Below are 22,298 nucleotides of genomic sequence, written 5' to 3'. Positions count from 1 at the left end.
AAAAAAAATGACATATACAGAATAGTAAGATAGGGAGAACAGTAGGGAATTTTATAATAAAGTTAGTTGGTATTTGTTGAATTATACGTTTAATCTATTACGTCTTCATTATCTGTACAAGTACCCTATGGAATGTAAAGTGCTGCCAGATATGTTGGTGCTATATAAATAAAAATGATTATTACAAAAGTGGTTAGGATTGAAAGATAGGTATTTATAAAGGGCATATTAGGCTACATCCTCATGATCAGGAATTGCAATGCTTTGGACGCAGCGTGTTTTTGCTGCATCCAAAACGCAGATTCACCGCATGTAATGACATTCAATTGGTCCAAATCTGCAGCTGAGAATAGCTGCGGCTCATAATCCTGCATTGTGCATGAGTTTACGCGGAGGTAATTAGAAGCATAGTGATTTCTATAAATCCCATCCACTGTGCTTCTAATGTAGAACACAGCGTTTTGGACATAGCGCAAATGTGCTGCATTCAAAACACTACTATTCCTGATCGTGGGCACGCAGCCATAGACATTGGACAACCCCTTTGACAAAAACATGATCAGGAAGGAAGAAAATCACAGAGAAGGAGTGGAAGGAAGAAAGGTGGTAGAAGTCCAAAAAGAAGATAGAATGAAGGAAGGAAAGCGAGAGAAGCAAATAAGTTTCAGATGGTTGAGGGAGAAAAGGAAGATGTGGTGAGGAAAGTAAGATAAATGGAAGGACTGGTAGACACAGACAAGAGAAGCAGATGGGCTCTGTGCTGTCTTATAGCTCATCATAATGCACCATTCCACTTGTCTTGTACATGGAAATGGTTATCCTTACCTCTTGGGCCCTGTGCAGCTGCAAAGGTTGAACCAATGATATGTCCACCCCTGAGTGGAAGGGGAAAGGAGGAAAAAATGGAAGTAGGAAACAATGGAAAAAAAGAGATATACAGAAAATTAAATAAACAGAGACAAAGAAATGGAGGTAGATAGAAAGTGAAAGGGGAAAAAGGGCAGCGGAAAACCAGTAAAAGGAAAAGAAGAAAAGAAGGAATAAATTGTTGTAGAATGACAAGTGAAATATTTATGGTTAATAATCTATTTTCCTTATCAATATACTTCTATTGTCAGGTGGTATATTGCTAATATTCAGTAGTCTGCAGAGATATTTATGACAGATGCTTGCGGGGGTTTTAAGTCAGATGCTGTGTTGCTTGGTCATCCCTATTTTGTATTTTGTTCTGCCTTGATGATTTTGCATGCCCTCCAGTATATGAGTGTTGAAATCTGCTGCTCGGAGCTGTCTGCGGGTTGTTTGAATACAGACATATGGAGCAGTTTTACAGTCCAGAGAGTTTACAGGTTCTAAAGCAACTTGAATGATGGAGGAGATAAGATAAGGTTGTGTTATGAAATGCAGATCTGGGACGTGAAGATATCTACTGACACTTGGACAAGTATTATCGCCTTCCTTCACCATCAACCGCTTGGCCTTTCATCACACAGCCTATCTAGTAAACTTTATACCATGGTACACTATTTCTTTGCGGTTTGATTTGTAGAGATTGACAATCAGTATATCTGAAACTATTTCTTAGCCTGGATAGCTGTAATAAACTGAGTATAAAGAGGAGTGAGCTGCTCTCACAGCTGCCAGGGCATGATGTATGGGCACATTGCATGTGTCGCAGTGGGTGGTGGCAGAGCTTGATGCCAATACCCACTCCACATGGCCTTGAACAAGTGCATGTCATGTACTGTTTAACAGGTACATGGTTCATTTTTCTAAAATGCTAATTGACTGAACTTATATCAGTCAAAAATAATATAGTATATTTTACTAACGAGGGACTAAACCTAAACACTATAATCCCTGCATATCTTGTACATTGGGATGTCACTAAAATTGCTGAAATAGGAGATAAGACTAAGTATTTTTCAACAAAAAACAAAGAACAAATTCGACATCCAGAAAAATGTCTGTCCTCATTCAACATTTTGTCCCGTATATCTCTGTTTCTGGTATATTTACATATAAATCCATAAGTGTCCAAAAGTGATTGGCACTTCAAATCAAATAATCACAATTTTCGGACTTGCGTAACGAATTGCTGAACGAAGAGATCCAGAGGGTAAGTAAAATTCCAATGCTTTATTTAGTTGAGTTTTTTTTTAAAAAAAAAAAAAGGGGGCTACAAATCTAAAACAATATACTAAAATAAACTACAAGAGAGCCCTAACACGTTTCCGACCCCCGGAAGAAGCTGGATGTGAAACGTACGTTGGGGTGAGGAGGGACTCTGTGGTCTTCATTTGGCAGCTATCATCTGTATGATATCACTTCTGGTAATATGCGTTGTTTACTTTTTTAGACGATCTTGTGTTTAGTTAGCTTGTATCTAGCCAGATAACATGTATATGATGTTTTCCCACTAAAATGCTTTGATCAAAACACTGGCAGCCATCCTCTGTACCATAATGCCTCTGGTTATATGTACAGTACATGCTTTTACTCTTAGTTACCTTTTGTTTAGCCAGATAACATGGACATGATGTACATCCACTAATCTTTTTGATCAAAATACTGGATTTGATATTTGTCTGCCTCTGATATGGGCCTTTAATTGTGTACATTATAGACTATCACTCAGTGTCCCTCCTGGTTAGGGCGCTCTTGTAATTTATTTTAGTATATTGTTTTATATTTGTATCCCTCTTTTTTTTAAAGCTCAACTAAATAAAGAATTGGAATTTTACTTACCCTCTGGATCGCTTCGTTCGGCAATTTGTTATGTACTGTAAGGCTGAAAATTGTGATTAAGTCTATAAATTAGACCACTCTTATATAGAATTTTGCATGAGCTGAGTACTTTGTGTTTAGTCCTCCTTTTGATATATACACTTTGTCAGTATTGTTAAATGTATTTGTTTCAAATGGGTTACAATACAATTTAACTTCAAATTTTCTCTAAAGACTTGGTTGCTAGACATATTTTATATTATTTTCTAAAACTTTAATCCTCTACATTAGTAAAACCAAAATAGTTGAAATAACTATAAGATCTTATTCCCATGAACACCTAAGCTTTACATATTGAGGAACCATGGGGAAATCATCTTATGATGCCTCCATAAAGCATCATAAATAACAACTGTTTTCCTCTAGAAATTAGAACTTGCATTAAGCTGTAATAAACAGGTATAATAAGGCTAGATATGCCTTATTCTGCCCTAACTAAAGTCACCAATGACCTGCTGACTGCCAAAGCCAAGCGACACTACTGTGTCCTCCTTCTCCTGGACCTGTCCTCTGCCTTTGACACAGTGGACCACTCCCTATTACTACAGACCCTCTCATCTCTTGGCATCACAGACTTGGTCCTATCTTGGATCACATCATACCTAAAAGACTGGACATTCAGTGTCTCCCACTCGCACACCTCCTCCTCACCTCGCCCACTATCTGTCAGCGTCCCACGAGGTTCAGTACTAGGACCCCTGCTTTTCTCCATTTACACCTTTGGCCTGGGACAGCTCATAGAATCTCACGGCTTGCAGTATCACCTCTATGCTGATGACACGCAGATCTACCTCTCTGGACCAGATATCACCTCCCTACTAGCCAAAATCCCACAATGTCTGTCGGCTATTTCATCCTTCTTCACTGCTAGATTTCTAAAAATTAACATGGGCAAAAAAGAATTCATCATCTTTCCCCATCTCCCTCGACCTCCCTCAACAAACCTATCCATTAAAGTAAATGGCTGCTCACTCTCACCAGTCCCACAAGCTCGTTGCCTCAGTGTAATCCTTGACTCTGATCTCTCGTTCAAACCCCATATCCAGGCCCTTTCCACCTCCTGCCGACTTCAACTCAAAAACATCCATCTGTACATTACTCAACCTAGAATCTGAAAAAACTCAGTGCATGCCATCATCATCTCCCGTGTTGACTGCTGCAACCTCCTGCTGTGTGGCCTCCCCTCTAACACTCTCGCGCCCCTCCAATCTATCTTAAACTCTGCTGTCCGACTAATCCACCTATCCCCCCGCTATTGCCCGGCCTCTCCTGTCTGTCAATCCCTTCACTGGCTCCCCATTACCCAGAGACTCCAGTTCAAAACCCTAACCATGGCATACAAAGCCATCCATAACCTGTCTCATCCATACATCTGTGACCTCGTCTCCCGATACTTACCTACACGCAACCTCCGATCCTCACAAGATCTCCTTCTCGACTCCCCTCGTATCTCTTCTTCTCACAATCGCATATAAGATTTCTCCCACGCATTCCACCTCCTCTGAAACTCTCTACCACAACATATCAATCTCTCGCCTACTGTGGAAACCTTTAAAAGACCTACCTCTTCCAACAAGCCTACAACCTGCAGTAACCACTGATCGACCAAACTACTGCCTGACCAGCTCTACCCTTACCTATTGTATCCTCACCCTTTTCTTGTAGATTGTGAGCCTTCACGGGCTGGGTCCCCTCTCCTCCTGTACCAGTTATGACTTGTATTGATTATGATTATTGTACTTGTTTTTATTATGTATACCCCTCCTCACATGTAAAGTGCCATGGAATAAATGGCGCTATAATAATAAATAATAATGATATGCCGTTTATTCAGTTTTTGCAGCTAATCATTAAAAGAAAAAAAATATGTGTCATTTGGATTTTTATGACAAATTTTTTTTTGGCTTCCTCCTGAATTGCAAAGTGTAAATCCAGAAGAGCAGAAGCAGAATATTGCTTACAGGAGATAACCCTATATATACCAATAAAAACATCAATTTTAGAAAATTCAGTATTAAAACCCTCAAAATATACTGTACACTTAACAATAAATAATAACAATAAACCAACTCAATTATCACTAGAACAGACACCCACCATTTTATATATGCTGTTCAAGATAGAAATAGTGATAAAAGGGAAACAGCGCAGGCACAGACATATCTACTATATACGGTAATTGTCTAAGGGTCACTTCCGTCTGTCTTTCTGTCTGTCTTTGTCTGTCTTTCTGTCACGGATATTCATTGGTCGCGGCCTCTGTCTGTCATGGAAATCCAAGTCGCTGATTGGTCGTGGCAAAACGCCCATGACCATTGCCACGACTAATCAGCGACGGGCACAGTCCGGCGGCAAAATGGCCGCTCCTTCCTCCCCGCAGTCAGTGCCCACTCCATACTCCCCTCCAGTCAGCCCTCACACAGGGTTAATGGCAGCATTAATTGACCACGTTATGCCGCGGTGTAACGCATTCCATTAATGCAGCTATTAACCCTGTGTGACCAACTTTTTACTATTGATGCTGTGTATGCACACAGGCGCCAGGACTACAAGGGGCCTGCGGAAGGTGAGTATATGTTTATTTTTAATTTAAGTCTTTTTTAACCACGCATATAGTGCCCACATTGCTACATACTACGTGGGCTGTGTTACATACTGCGTGGGCTGCATTATATACTACATGTCTGCTATGTACTACGTGGGCAGTGTTACATACTATGTGGGCAATGTTATATACTGCGTGGGCTGCGTTATATACTACATGGCTGTTATATACTACGTGGGCAGTGTTATATACTGTGTGGGCTGCGTTATATACTACATGGCTGCTATATACTACGTGGGCAGTGTTATATGCTATGTGGGCAGTGTTATATACTGTGTGGGCTGCGTTATATACTGCATGGCTGCTATATACTACGTGGCCAGTGTTATATACTATGTGGGCAATGTTATATGCTGCGTGGGCTGTTTTATATACTGTTTGGGCTGTGTTATATACTGCATGGCCACTGTTATATAATGCGTGGCCTGTATTAACGCATCGGGTATTCAAAAATATGTCGTGGCCTGTGCTATATACTATGTGGCTGTTATATACATACATATTCCAGAATACCCGATGCGTTAGAATCGGGCCACCATCTAGTATACATATAAGCAGGGAAGGTTAATAATCCAAAAAGGTGCAAGGTAGAGGAACTTATTAATCCACTAACTGGCCCCTTCAATGGAAAACCGTCTCTTGCCATGGAGTTTGGCACCCAAAGATTTCATATGATGCCCCCACGCACCAAAGACTGCTATACAGCGGCCTGCGAAAATATTCACTCCCCCTTGACATTTTTCCTGTTTGGTACTTCACAACCAGTAATCTCACATTTTTGAGGGTTTACATCAGTTTATGTAAAGAACATGCCTACAACTGTGAACATTTGGTTTTCCTTTTATTGCGACGCAAACAACAACTAGGACAAAATAACTGAAAACTTTATTGTGCATAACTATTCACGCCCCTTAAGTCAGAACTTTGAAGAGCCTCCGTTTGAGGCAATTAGAACTGCAAGTCGCGTTGAATAAGTCTTTATGAGTTTTCCACATCTAGCAACTGGGATTTTTTCCCATTCCTCAAGGAAACACTGCTCCAGCTCCTTTAAGTTAGATTGTTTCCTTAATTGAATTAAGGTCCGCGCTTTGACTAGGCAACTCCATATATTTACACGTTTTCCCTTACACCGCTCAAATGCTGCTCTACCAGTATTCCTTGTGTCAATGTCTTGTTGGAAGGTGAACCTCTCTCCCAGTCTCAATTCACTGACAGACTGAAACAGGTTTTGCTCAAAAATATACCTGTACTATGCAACATCCATATTTCTCTTGACTTGGTCCATTTTTCCTGTTCCTGCTGCCAAAAAACATCCCCACAGCATGATGCTGCCATCACCATGTTTCACTGTGGGGGCTGTGTCCTTGGGGTCATGTGCTGTGTTGGTTTGACACTAGACATAGCGTCTACCTGGGTGGCCAAAAGTTCAGTTTTGGTCTCATCTGACCACAGCATCTTCCTCCATACATTTGAGGAGTCCCCACTGTCTTTTGGCAAACTCAACACAATACTTTTACAAGCCACTATGTACAGTGCAGACCAAAAGTTTGGACACACCTTCTCATTTAAAGATTTTTCTGTATTTTCATGACTATGAAAATTGTAAATTCACACTGAAGGCAGCAAAACTATGAATTAACCCTGCTGTTCTGTTGGTCAAAAATGACCGACTTTGAACTTCAATATTCTTTAAAATATTCAAGATGCGGCTCTGAAACCCGTGGCCGACCGACCCATCCTCATTTAAGTCAATCAACCACAAGTTTCAGAACCGCATCTTGAACACCCCAAAAAATACCAAAGTTCAAAATAGGTCTCCCCAGACCGAACAGAACAGCAGGGTTAACACATGTGCAATTATATACTTAACAAAAAAGTGTGAAACAACTGAAAATATGTCTTATATTCTAGGTTCTTCAAAGTAGCCACCTTTTGCTTTGATAACTGCTTTGCACACTCTTGGCATTCTCTTGATGAGCTTCAAGAGGTAGTCACCGGAAATGGTGCATAGTGGGATAAGATCTTGGAGATGGGAATATCCCTTTTAAACTGTAATGTATAGGAGCTATAACTTACTCATAGAACAAAAAATAGCTCTGTTAAATACCAGGCCTTCAAGAGAGAACATGACAGGCCATGTTCCATGAGATATATGGTTATTTTCGGAGCTGTTCAGCAATTTGATGCCATGCGTTAAAACAAATATACGGGAAAAAAGAACCAACCTCATTCATCAATGTTTAAAGCAGTTCAAGAAAAGTCATAGCGATTAAATGTCTTCTTACCATAATTCCTGTGAGTAAACACACTCCTTTTCCACAGTACGTGTTTGGTACCATGTCACCATATCCAATTGATAGAAAAGTGATTGAAATTAACCACATTGCTCCGAGAAAGTTACTAGTGACATCCTGTTGGTCATGGTATCTGCAAGAAGTATAAAACATAGAGAAATGAATACAGGTTCTTTATGGCCACTGTCATTAATCTATTGATCAATACAAGGACATGTCAATTTGACTGTCACTGCTACAGTCAGTGATTGAGCCGCCATAGTTATTCATCGAAATGACATGTTATTGAAGGAGCAACTTACATAACCAGTGAGGGATCAAGGAACTGTTCAGTATGTACGAGTTTAGAGCAACAGGAAATTTAAAGGGTATGTGCACACGTTCAGGATTTTTCAAGTTTTTTTCGCGATAAAAACACATAAAAAACGCATACATATGCATCCTATCATTTAGAATGCATTCCGCAATTTTTGTGCACATGATGCATTTTTTTCCGCGAAAAAAACGCATCACGGTAAAAAAAAGCAGCATGTTCATTAATTTAGCAGATTTTTCACATTTTTCCCGCTGTTTAATGCTTGCCTCAAGCGGTGGATGCCGCGTCTGAGAGCACTGCAGCTCCAGGAATCTTCCTATTTGCTCATAGCAGGTTTGCCTACAACAACCACGCTGAACTAATTTTGATATATGATCGTGCAGCGATTATAATTCCCGTTACCAGCTTTAATTTAATAACCCGTAACTGATGAAGGTCACAATTGACCGAAAAGTTTTCCTTTATTTACTACAATAAATTTTTCCTGCTGCATCTTACCTAAAGTTGAGTGCTAGGTTTCCTTTAATGGCATATTCTAGTAGTATGCCAACAATAATGTCTCAAAAATAAATCACTTCAAGTTGCAACCAATATTTATGTTTTGCCTCTTCACATTCCGACAGCCATAGCTTAGTTGTTTGCTTTTTATTGGTTGGGCGAAGGAGATTTGAGGAGTTCTGCTATTCTGCTGCTCTTATGTTAATATTTCCATAAACTGAAGAAATGTCCCATGTCAACCTCGTACTTCGGTTGGCCTAAGCTGCAATATCAGAGAAAGCTTATCAACAAAAATGGCCTTGCTTTTAGGTAAAAAGGGCCATTTTCCTGCTAATTCTCAACATCCCCTTCATATTTAGATTAACAATTCCATTTATAAAACAATGGAATTAGTGTATAGTTACAGTGTATTATTGTCTGTTACATAAAATACATATTGAAGAAATGTGCCAGCGTCCAAGATAGGTTAAAATCAGATATCTTTATTGTTTCTTCTAAAAACAGCAATGAACCAAATAATCAGACAGAGAAAAACTCGAACCATCTCATTTACTTGTTTCAAGAAAATATGGCCCTTAGTCGTAACATGGGTGGCTGGACATACAATGTATAAAAACCAACAGATGTAATTGTAAAAGACCAATATAAGGAGTATTTCAGGTTTAGAATTAACACATCTACTATATAAAGCTGAATGTGTGTATGTGTGTGTGTGTGTGTGTGTATGTATGTCCAGGATTGGGATCTGCACCGTCGCAGCTACAGCCACAAAATTTTGCACAGTCACACGTCTGGACCGCGAGAGCGTCATAGGCTATATTGTGAGGCGAAATTTTAACCCTGCGCGTTCCAATTCACCAAACAATTTTGCCCCTATCTACATAATGGGGAAAAAAGTGAAAGGAAAAGTGTTGGAGGCGTCGCAGCTACAGCCACAAAATTTTGCACAGTCACATGTCTGGACCCCGAGAGCGTCATAGGCTACGTTGTGAGGTGAAATTTTAACCCCACGCTTTCCAATTCACCAAACAATTTTGCCCCTATCTACATAATGGGGAAAAAGTGAAATGAAAAGTGTTGGAGGCGTCGCAGCTACAGAAACAAAATTTTGCACAGTCACACGTCTGGACCCTGAGAGCATCATAGGCTACGTTGTGAGGTGAAATTTTAACTCCGCGCTTTCCAATTCACCAAACTATTTTTCCCCTATCTACATAATGGGGAAAAGTGAAAGGAAAAGTGTTGGAGGCAAATTGACAGCTGCCAGATGTGAACAAGGGGGACTTAAAGAATGAGAGCGATGGCGCAAAAGAGTATGTACCGTACAGTTGCTAAGGTGGGGCCCCGACATGAGATACTCACCACACACGGGGATATGAACACACACACAAAATGCGCCACACACTACCACGTGCTTGAACACATATACCACCCTCAGCACACATTTCACCACACATACACCAACCTCGCCACATAAAAGTCGAAACACAAAAGTCGCCGCTCAAAACTCGCCACGCTCAAAACTAGGCTCACGCAAAACTCGCCACAAGTGCAAAACTCACCTCATGGAAAACTCGCCACACGAAAAATTGCCACATGCACAAAATTTGCAACACATGCAAAAGTTGCCTCACACAAAACTTGCACATACTCAAAAGGCACCACACATAAAACTCGCCACGCCCAAAACTCGACATGCGCAAAACTTGCTGCACACAAGTTGCTACACTAACCTGTCACATGCAACTCGACACACAAAAAGTTGCTACACGCATGTTGCCACACAAAACTCAACACACACAACTTGACAAACGAAACTCACCCTAACACACACACAAGTCTGGTATTATCCTTCAAAAATAAAAATCTGATTAATAAGCAGACAAACTACAAGAGCAACAAATGTACCATATAGGAAATACGGCAGCTGTCAGTCACATGACCTGTCTATTATGTGTATGTGTGAGCTAATATATACTGCCAGGGGGAGGGCTTCCTGTTGGCTGGGGATTTATCAGGCTTTCAATTTATCTTACAAATACTGAGGTAAAAATACTGAGCAAATAACGTGTGAACGAGGTCTAATACAGGAGATCACACAGGTATATACTATATACAGGAGGAGATGACATACAGGTATATACTATACACAGGAGGAGATGACACACAGGTATATACTATATACAGGAGCAGATTACCTACAGGTATATACTATATACAGGAGGAGATGACATACAGGTATATGCTATATATAGAAGATGACATACAGGTATATACTATATACAGGGGAGATGACACACAGGTATATACTATATACAGGAGGAGATGACATACAGGTATATACTATATATAGAAGGAGATGACATACAGGTATATACTATATATAGGAGGAGATGACATACAGGTATATACTATTTATAGGAGGAGATGACATACAGGTATATACCATATACAGGGGAGATGACACACAGCAGGTATATACTATATACAGGGGAGATGACATACAGGTATATACTATATACAGGAGATGACAAACATGTATATACTGAGGTGAAAATGAGAGGTGTGAGGTGAAATTGAAAAGGTGTCAGTGCAAAATGAGAGGAGTGAGGGAAAATAGTGGAGTGATCGGAAAATGACAGATGTGAGGTCGAAATGACAAGTGTTAGGGGGGAATGAGAGGAGTGAGGGAGAAAATGAGAGGTGTAAGGGAGAAAATGAGAGATGTGAGGGGGAAAATTAAAGATGTGATTGGGAAAATGAGAGGCGTGATGGGAAAATAAGAGAAGTGACGTGCTATAACTAACCACAGATATTTACTATGCCCAGGCAGCTAGTCTAAAATAAAAAAATATAAACATTTATGCATTTCACCAAGTGATAAAGAAAAAACTAATTGCACTGTGAGGCTGTCTCCAGGGCGAGATGACTTCTTTTTGTCTATATTTTCAGAAAATACATATGGGTCCTATAAGTCACTAAGAAACTGTCAGTTAGTGATCACTGACTGAGAATAGAGCACTCAACATTTATAGATGGAGCATTCCAGATCACTGTTATGTATGGGTAGCTGTCAAATACAGATACCAGCGCAACAACTTTTCTGCAGCTCATCTTGAGAATTAGTACAAGGTGGAAACTGGTTAAATTCTCTACCCATTCTTTGCTACACGGAACAGATATATTGAAATAATTTGCATATAGTGATAAACATGCTGCTCTAATCCCTATTATGCCATTCATTCTTCTTAAAATGCAAACATTTCCATTTACTTGAGCTCTAAAATGGTGACCAGAATACATTCTGCACGTTTTATGTCTGATGTAATTACCATCTATCTTTTCAAACACTTCATTCTGACTTTTGTGAACAACTGAGCTGGAAACATTGACAAGATGCAGAGGATGTGATATTGTACTGTCTGTTAGAGGTCAATCCATCAATAGAAAGGTGAACAACATGTTAAATATTCTTTTCTTCCTGCTATCTGCTTGTGTTACTTAAAGTTGCAGAGGAGTTCAATAATCAAATTAGCTGTACATTTCTACTATTTGACTTTTTGAGATTTGAAACTTGGAAAAAGAATAGCAGAAAACCTCCTGTCTGTATTGCACATATATATATATATATATATATATATATATATATATATATATATATATATATATACAGTTAGGGCCAGAAATATTTGGACAGTGACACAAGTTTTGTTATTTTAGCTGTTTACAAAAACATGTTCAGAAATACAATTATATATATAATATGTGCTGAAAGTGCACACTCCCAGCTGCAATATGATAGTTTCCACATCCAAATCGGATAAAGGGTTTAGGAATCATAGCTCTGTAATGCATAGCGTCCTCTTTTTCAAGGGACCAAAAGTAATTGGACAATGGACTCTAAGGGCTGCAATTAACTCTGAAGGCGTCTCCCTCGTTAACCTTCTAATCAATGAAGTAGTTAAAAGGTCAGGGGTGGATTCCAGGTGTGTGGTTTTGCATTTGGAAGCTGTTGCTGTGAGCAGACAACATGCGGTCAAAGGAACTCTCAATTGAGGTGAAGCAGAACATCCTGAGGCTGAAAAAAAAGAAAAAATCCATCAGAGAGATAGCAGACATGCTTGGAGTAGCAAAATCAACAGTTGGGTACATTCTGAGAAAAAAGGAATTGACTGGTGAGCTTGGGAACTCAAAAAGGCCTGGGCGTCCACGGATGACAACAGTGGTGGATGATCGCCGCATACTTAATTTGGTGAAGAAGAACCCGTTCACAACATCAACTGAAGTCCAGAACACTCTCAGTGAAGTAGGTGTATCTGTCTCTAAGTCAACAGTAAAGAGAAGACTCCATGACAGTAAATACAAAGGGTTCACATCTAGATGCAAACCATTCATCAATACCAAAAATAGACAGGCCAGAGTTAAATTTGCAGAAAAACACCTCAAGAAGCCAGCTCAGTTCTGGAAAAGTATTCTATGGACAGATGAGACAAAGATCAACCTGTACCAGAATGATGGGAAGAAAAAAGTTTGGAGAAGGGAACGGCACATGATCCAAGGCACACCACATCCTCTGTAAAACATGGTGGAGGCAACGTGATGGCATGGGCATGCATGGCTTTCAATGGCACTGGGTCACTTGTGTTTATTGATGACATAAGAGCAGACAAGAGTAGCCGGATGAATTCTGAAGTGTACCGGGATATACTTTCAGCCCAGATTCAGCCAAATGCTGCAAAGTTGATTGGACGGCGCTTCATAGTACAGATGGACAATGACCCCAAGCATACAGCCAAAGCTACCCAGGAGTTCATGAGTGCCAAAAAGTGGAACATTCTGCAATGGCCAAGTCAATCTCCAGATCTAAACCCAATTGAGCATGCATTTCACTTGCTGAAATCCAGACTTAAGACGGAAAGACCCACAAACAAGCAAGACCTGAAGGCTGCGGCTGTAAAGGCCTGGCAAAGCATTAAGAAGGAGGAAACCCAGCGTTTAGTGATGTCCATGGGTTCCAGACTTAAGGCAGTGATTGCCTCCAAAGGATTTGCAACAAAATATTGAAAATAAAAATATTTTGTTTGGGTTATGTTTATTTGTCCAATTACTTTTGACCTCCTAAAATGTGGAGTGTTTGTAAAGAAATGTGTACAATTCCTACATTTTCTATCAGATATTTTTGTTCAACCCTTCAAATTAAACGTTACAATCTGCACTTGAATTCTGTTGTAGAGGTTTCATTTCAAATCCAATGTGGTGGCATGCAGAGCCCAACTCGCGAAAATTGTGTCACTGTCCAAATATTTCTGGCCCTAACTGTATATATATATATATATATATATATATATATATATATATATATATATATATATATATATATATATACTAGTATAAGGCTTAATGTGGCTACCAGGTACACATGAATTGGCCAATTTATGCGCTAAACGCTCTCATTTTTTCATATTTCTAGTGCAATAATGCAGTTCAATTTTCATGTTTCATGTTTGCATGTTTTAGCGCCGCAGTGTGCTGCCTTATTTATTTGACTATTTGACTGTATACGAGTTGGTGACACTAGGTTCAGCACCTGTTCACACTTAGTCTATGGTTTGGATGTGACGGTCAGTTTTTTAAAATGTGTATTCATTAGCCTTCTGACTGAGCCTTCCTCCGCCTCTTTAGCCACAGGTGTTTTAATCGCAGCAGGTCCATTACCCCTCCACAGAGAGAGAGAAATTTAGTCTAAGAAGAGGTTTCACAGGTACCCATTCAGATGAAGACGTTTATTCTCAGTGAGGAAAGGAATGTCTAGGTCCTGGTATACGAGAGATGCCTTAATGTGGCTACCAGGTACACATGACTTGGCCAATTTATGCACTAAACACTCTCATTTTTTCATATTTCTAATGCAGTAATGCAGTTCAATTTTCATGTTTGCATGTCTTAGCGCCGCAGTGTGCTGCCTTATTTATGTGATTGTACTGGTAAGCATCATATTAAAACAGTGTGCTAAACATATTCAATTCACATAAAAGGAACAAAGGGGGAATCATCTTAAAAACCCTCCAAAATCACACACAAACATTGTAAAGGTAAGCATCATATTAAACGGTGTGCTACCCATATTCAATTCACATGCAGTATATACAGGAGTGAAAGAAAAGAGATAAAACCACCAAAGTTAGGGGTATATTTTCACAATTATGGCTAAAAAGCCTATATATATAATGAAGACTAGACCTATCCATATAGTACCTATAATTTAATTACATGGAGCTAGAGAAGCTTGTTAGTTTAACCTTTGGGGCAAAGGGATTCTAACAAAAACATCCAGCATGTTTCTTTTTAGATGAGTTCTCAATCCCAGTTCCATATCTTTCTGAGGGCTGGATTATTTCAATCACTTGAAAAAAGATACTGCTACTGTCACCCCATGTTCTTCATTCACGTGTCTTGCAAGTGGTGTGTCCCTGCCATGCCTGATGTCCCCAAGATGTTCACTAATTTGAACACGTAGTTCTAGCTTCGCCTTACCTACGTAGTTCATGGGGCAAGTGCATGTACATTAGTACACTACCCCCTCAAAATTGGTCTTGAAATTGGCAAAGCATTTCATGTTGTTGACCATGTTAGTAAAGGTACTTGAGAAGGTTTTAGTCAAATTGACAAAAATTACAATGGCCTCATCTGAACGTTCCCAATGCTCTATTTTGTAGATGGCTTGAAAGGGATAAAGTAGTGGATATCATAGTTAGCTCTCAGGATTCCCCAATATCTTTTTAAGACCTCTATGATGTTGCCAGGCTGGTCATCAAATGTCCCAATTAACTTCCCATGGGGTCAAAGTCTGGTTTATCCTTGGGGATGAGTAAGGATGGTCTACTCACTTCCTTTGCTTGTCTAAATGATGACTCCACAATTCCCACAGGTAACCTCGATCAAGGAATCTGGTCTTGAAGTCACTCGATTGAGACTAAAAATCCCCCCAAGTGAAGCAGTTCCTCCTGTCCATAAGGAACAGGGTGATGCTTCGTTTAAAGGGGGATGGTGGCTCTCCCATCTAAGGAGCCTATTAGTTGCCATAGGCTTACTGAACAGAGAGGTCTTGAGTGAACCATCCTTCTCAATCAAGATATTTACATCCTAGAATGCAATTTGATTCTCACCCACCTCAGAGCTAAAAAATAGACCTATTTAATTAGCGTTTAAATATTCAACAAAAGATCCAAAAGACTTCCTGTCCCCTTCCCTTAGGATGAAGATGTTGTCAATGTATTAGCCTCAGAAGAGTATTTGGGGGCACCAGACAACATTTTCGTCCCTGAAGACCACAGTGTCTTCTCATCAACCCAGGAGCAAATTGGCATATGTGGCTCACATGGGCTCCCCATTGCCGTGCCCGAGTTGGTGGTAGTACTTGCCATTAAAAGGGAAAAAAATATCGCAAAGTACAAACTCCAAAAGTTTCCCTAGGAAACTATTGTGAGGCCCTATATTGATCAGATAATAGTTGACCACTTTTAGGTTCTCCGAGTGTCTGAAAATAGTGTATGAAGAGCCTCCAAGAGGAGATTGGGATGTCAAGAGGTGTAATCCTTAATGTAATCCCTGGGAAGTGTTTCACATGTTGAATGGATGGGGCAGCACGGTGGCTCAGTGGATAGCAGGGCATCCTTGCAGTGCTGGAGTCCTGGGTTCAAGCCCCACCCTGGACAACATCTGCAAAGAGTTTGTATGTTCTCTCCTTGTTTGCGTGGGTTTCCTCCCATAGGGAATTTAGATTGTGAGCCCCATTGGGGACAGCGATGATAATGTGTGCAAACCGTAAAACGCTGCGGAATATGTTAGCGCTATACAAAAATAAAGATTATTATTATTATTATGGTGTAACACATCTCAACATATTTATCCTTGTCCATCACCACAGTATGACCACCTTTGTCTAATGTTTCAGGACTTTCTCCTTGTCAATATTCAAGTCATCAAGGGTTTTCCACTCGGGCTGGGACAAACTAGATTGAGTAGATTCATATTTCGAGTCAATTTTACGTATCCCTTCCATGATTAGTTGTAAAAAAAAATATCAATGCTTCCTTTATCACCAGTGGGGGGTATCCTTGTGCTCTTAGGTTTTAAATCTGAGAAGAATCCTTCTGACAGCTCTGCCAATAGCAAGAAATCTGGGAGCTCATCCGGTAATATCCCTAGTTGTTGACATTTCACTTTATCATTCTGTACAAAAAATCTCTTCCATTTGAGCTTTCTTATAAACAATTTTATGTCTTTAATCTACTTGGAAGGATCAAATCTAGTTTTCTAGTTTTTTCATGCTGTGCTTAATTCCTGGTGATATAGGATTCCCAACAAAATCTTCATGACCATAAATTGGAAATTCTTCATGAGAAAATCTATGTAGTATATACAGTATGTAACCCCCCAAAAATATTAATAAATAACAACTGCAATTGAAATCAGAGAACTGAAAAGAACCACAGAGAGTGGATGGAGTTCTATGCTAAGTAATATACAGTATATGCTAGCCCCTTGAACAGAAATCCATTAAAGCTGCATCCATAGCAACTGCAAACCGATGTACAGTATATTGTGTTTGCTGTGTTACAGTTTATGCAACTTTTTAAAAAATCTTACAGTATATAAAAAAATAGCCGTCACATTAAATTGCATCCAATTTGATAAATACTATGCTTATTTATTACACATTTTAGATCTCTAGAAAACTCTATTGTCTGCAGTATGTTTAATGTTTATGATTGGTAAAGCATACTTATCAGAACAAACACATGCATAAGACCAGATTATTCAATTAAAGGTTATTTAGATCTTTATTAGATATATTTTAACACATTCCTTCCAAAGAGCTATACCTTTTTTATTTTTCCATCCACACAGACATATGAGGGTTTGTTTTTCGCCGAGATGTAGTTTTGAATGACAAAATTAATTTTACCATTAAAGTACTGGAAATGGGAAGAACATTTTAAGTGCAGTGAAATTGAACAAAAAAATGCAATTCCACAACAGATTTTTTTTGTTTGTTTCATTTTATGGCATTCCTTGTACAGTAAAAATGGCCTCGCAATATGATTCTTCAGGGCAGTACGAATACAGCAATGCTAAAATTGTGTACCTATATTTCTTCATTTAAGTGTAGGAAAAAAAAATTAAAAAATGAGTAAAACAAAATGTTCGCTGCTGTTGTCATATTCTGAGACCTGTAACATTTTCTTTTTTTCATTGATGGGGCTGTGTGAGTGCTTTTTTTGAGCCCTGAGATGATTTTTTTTATACATTATGATCATTTCTAGCATCCTTTTTGCCCTTAGCGGTGATCGCACTACAGTTCTGGCATCTTCATTTTTTACTTATCTGGTTATTTATTAATTTTATAGCAAAGCCTCAAAAGAGGACTAAAAATCCTCTAAAAATTCATAAATACAGCTGAAAAAAAGGCAGCACCACTTACCTGCTCAGGTCACCCCCTCCGTGAATGGGTAGGTGGTGAGTGGCTGTCTATTTAGTAGTTTGCACCTGTGTTTTGCAACATCTTTGCTATATGGGCTGGAGTGCATTCTGGAGTGCATTTGTTCAAAGACCTGGGCGGGTAAGCAGTGCTGTCTTTCTTTCTGCTGTATTTTTTAATTAATTGTTCTGTTTATAATATTAGACATTTTTGGACATGGTGATGACAAATATTTATTTTCTCCTTATTTTTAATGGGAATAAGGTGATAATTCAAATTATTTTGTTTTTATGTATATTTTAAAACTTTTTTAAATTAGTTTTTACTGTCTTTTTATTACCCTTAGGGGACTTGAACCTGCGATGGTTTATACAATAAGACTATGGGGTTAGTAGTGGGGGCATCTTACTTACTAACCTCAGGGCTGGATGTCACCTGACAATACAAAGGTGACATCAACTGCCCCAACTTTTACCCCACTTGCCACCGCATAAGGGCAAGTAGGAAGAGTGAGGCTAAGTCAGAGGTGTCAAACTGCATTCCTCGAGGGCTGCAAACAGGTCATGTTTTCAGGATTTCCTTGTACTGCACAGGTGATAATTTAATCACCATCTCATTATTTGTGTAGGTGATTAAATTATCACCTGTGCAGTACAAGGAAATCCTGAAAACATGACCTGTTTGCAGCCCTCGAGGAATGCAGTTTGACACCCCTGGGCTAAGTGCAAGAATTGGCACATCTTATAGATGCACCTTTTCTGGGGAGGCTGAGAGCTGATGTTTTTAACCTGGGGGGGTATCCATGGCCCCTTCCTAGGCTACTAATATAAACCCGCAGCTGTCTGACTAGCCTTTGCTGGTTATTTATTATAGGGGGACCCTACATCATTTTGTTGGAGGATCTCCTGTTCTGATAGCCTGTAAGGGCCAAGTATACAGTTGTGAGCTGGTTTTAATAACCTGTCGAGCTCCATGGGTATTACCTCCTTCCCAGGCTATAAACATCTGCCCAAATCCACCGGACTTCCCTCTGCTGGTTATATTTTAATAAGTAAATACATGTACAGTAAGCTGCACACCCACTTTACGTATCGTAAATATCACTGACATCTTTATATCTTTCTGTTATATGTGTATATACTGTATCTAATCCATCTATTCTATCCTGTCAGGTCATGCTGTGATTTTACTGTACGCAGCTGCTGAATTGCCATTTTCTCATCTATATCTATCTATATATCTATGTAATATATATATATATATATATATATATATATATATATATATATATGTGTGTGTGTTTCACTGACATCTTCTATCTATTCTATTCTAACCTGTCATGTTGTAATTTTATTGTATGCAGCAGCTGAATTGCCAGCTTTTCAAAGGACATCTGTGTGCAAAAATCAGACAGCACTCGCATGGTCCAAGTGCTGTGTGATTTTTTTTCTTGCACCCATAGGCTTACATTGGCGAGTGTCATACAATTGCAGAATGCTTTGATTTTACACGCACGCCGAATACACCTGAGAAAAAAATGCTGATCTGGATTGCCCCATAGCGTAACAGTGGGCCGAGTGCTATGCGATGTTTTCTTGCATAGCACTAGGCTATATTCTAAGGTAGTGTGATTTCGACCTTACCTTGCGACTCTGGAGATGGAAAGCGTCCCTGCCATACAAACTGTGCTCCACTGTGAACCACTGATTTCTGATGACCTAGGTACTGACCACCAGAGTGCAAATATAATAATCTGCTAGATGTCATCGCGGCAAGGCATTAAGTTGAGCCCACACAGCTACGTAAAAAAAGAGACTAGCCTTCTCTCTGATGCTTCAGCTGTGTCGAAAATGGTGCTCGGCAAGTTTTTTGCAAACCATGAACAGAGTCTCAAAGTGTTAAATTCACTTCAAACTGCGAATTTTAGGAAATGCGACTCAAACTCGATACTCTGTGGATTGATTAACTTATCACTACTGCCAATAACAAAAATGGTGGTTATGCAGAATGAAGATGAAGTGCTAGAAAGGGAGAAACTGAAGCACTTTCAAGTGTAAGCAGCAGACATCATCAGTGGCGCAGACTACAACGCACAGATGCTAGAAGTCTGAGAGCCGGTGTCATAGATGTTACTGGACACTGCTGAAGAGGTGACTCAGGTGTAGGTGGGTCTGCGCTGGCAGAGCCTCAGCAGCTTGGAACTGAATGGGGAAAGGAGTGGGGTAGATGGGTAACATTGAGCAGCAATGGAGACTCTTCCTACCTCTTCTATAACGGTCTTCCTCTTTTGCTTGTACTGCGCACGTCAGTCTTTTTAATTAATGCATGGTACAAATAATGGAAACATTTTAAATAAAATCATTAATAGTATTTTTTTTTCTACCTAACATTATGGACAGCGGGAAAAAACTATTTTGCGGACTGTAGGCAACCCATATACACAGTACTCAACCAGTGAAAGAATTTTTTTAAATTCAAAAGCACATCTAATCTATATGCGTGTCATGGTGATTTTATTGCAGTGGAACACAATCAAGTTTAGTTTTTCCCCCTCTTTTGCTTTGTATCACTGGCAGCCCTCCAGAAAGGAAATGAAAGCAGAATCTGTACAGACTGTACAGATTTTTTTTCACAGTAAAAAAGTAGAAATTACTTCTCTCAATGTGTTTGTGGAAGTCTGATATTCAGTAAATGTCTTCATTTTCATTTTTACTCGCACAAAAAGATGTTCTTCATTCTGAAGTAACGTTATTAGGCTATGTGCACACGTTGCGGAATGGAGTGCAGAATTTTCTGCACAAAATCCGCATCTCCTGGCAGAATCCACAGGTGCAGATTTTCTGCGGATTTTATGCGGATTTTGTGCGGTTTTTATGCGGAATTGATGCGGATTTTCTGCGTTTTTTACCACTGCGGATTTCTATAATGGGGTGCAGAAACGCTGCAGATCCGCCCAAAAGAAGTGACATGCACTACTTTTAAATCCGCAGCCTTTCATAGTTACATAGTTATTAAGGTTGAAGGAAGACTATAAGTCCATCTAGTTCAACCCATAGCCTAACCTACATGCCCTAACATGTTGATCCAGAGGAAGGCAAAAAAACCCCATGTGGCAAATAGTAAGCTCCACCTTGGGGGAAAAAATTCCTTCCCGACTCCACATACGGCAATCAGACTAGTTCCCTGGATCAACGCCCTATCAAGGAATCTAGTATACATACCCTGTAACATTATACTTTTCCAGAAATGTATCCAGTCCCCTCTTAAATTTAAGTAATGAATCACTCATTACAACATCATACAGCAGAGAGTTCCATACTTTCACTGCTCTTACAGTAAAGAATCCGCGTCTGTTATTATGCTTAAACCTTCTTTCCTCCAGACGTAGAGGATGCCCGCTTGTCCCTATTTCAGGTCTATGATTAACCCCTTCATGACCATGGGATTTTTCATTTTTCCGTGTTCGTTTTTCACTCCCCTCCTTCCAGAGCCATAACTTTTATATTTTTACGTCAATTTGGCCATGTGAGGGCGTATTTTTTGCGGGACAAGTTGTACTTTTGAACGACATCATTGGTTTTAGCATGTCGTGTACTAGAAAACGGGAAAAAAATTCCAAGTGCGGTGAAATTGCAAAAAAAGTGCAATCCCACACTTGTTTTTTGTTTGGCTTTTTTGCTAGGTTCACTAAATGCTAAAACTGACTTGACACTATGATTCTCCAGGTCAGTACGAGTTCGTAGACACCTAACATAACTAGGTTAATCTTTAACTAAGTGGTGAAAAAAAATTCCAAACTTTGCTAAAAAAAAAAAATAAAATTGCGCCATTTTCCGATACTCGTAGCGTCTCCAATTTTCGTGATCCGGGGTCGGTTGAGGGCTTACTTTTTGCGTGCCGAGATGACGTTTTTAATGATAGCATTTCGGTGCAGATAGGTTCTTTTGATCGCCCGTTATTGCATTTTAATGCAATGTCGCGGCGACCAAAAAAACGTAATTCTGGTGTTTCGAATTTTTTTCCCTCTACGCTGTTTAGCGATCAGGTTAATGCTTTTTTTTAATTGATAGATCGGGCGATTCTGAGCCCGGCGATACCAAATATGTGTAGATTTGATATTTTTTTTATTGCTTTATTTTGATTGGGGCGAAAGGCGGGTGATTTAAACTTTTATATTTTTTTTATTTTTTTAACATTTTTTTCAACTTTTTTTTTTTACTTTTGCCATGCTTCAATAGCCTCCATGGGAGGCTAGAAGCAGGCACAACGCGATCGGCTCTGCTACATAGCAGCGATCTGCTGATCGCTGCTATGTAG

General features: G+C 39.5%; 1 protein-coding gene across 1 annotated transcript in view; it reads right to left on the bottom strand.

Annotated features, from left to right (window-relative positions):
* KCNN2 (potassium calcium-activated channel subfamily N member 2) overlaps positions 1 to 22,298 on the bottom strand; it is a 264,916-nt gene that overhangs the window by 75,828 nt on the left and 166,790 nt on the right. The window contains exon 4 of the mRNA XM_069752987.1: positions 7,678 to 7,819. Within this exon, the coding sequence (XP_069609088.1) occupies positions 7,678 to 7,819 (142 nt within the window). The remainder of the gene's footprint in view (positions 1 to 7,677; positions 7,820 to 22,298) is intronic.

Source organism: Ranitomeya imitator, chromosome 1, assembly GCF_032444005.1.
Source record: "Ranitomeya imitator isolate aRanImi1 chromosome 1, aRanImi1.pri, whole genome shotgun sequence".
Taxonomy (NCBI): Eukaryota; Metazoa; Chordata; class Amphibia; order Anura; family Dendrobatidae; genus Ranitomeya; species Ranitomeya imitator.
Note: the sequence above shows the minus strand (reverse complement) of the source record. Positions and strands in the feature narration are given on the sequence as shown.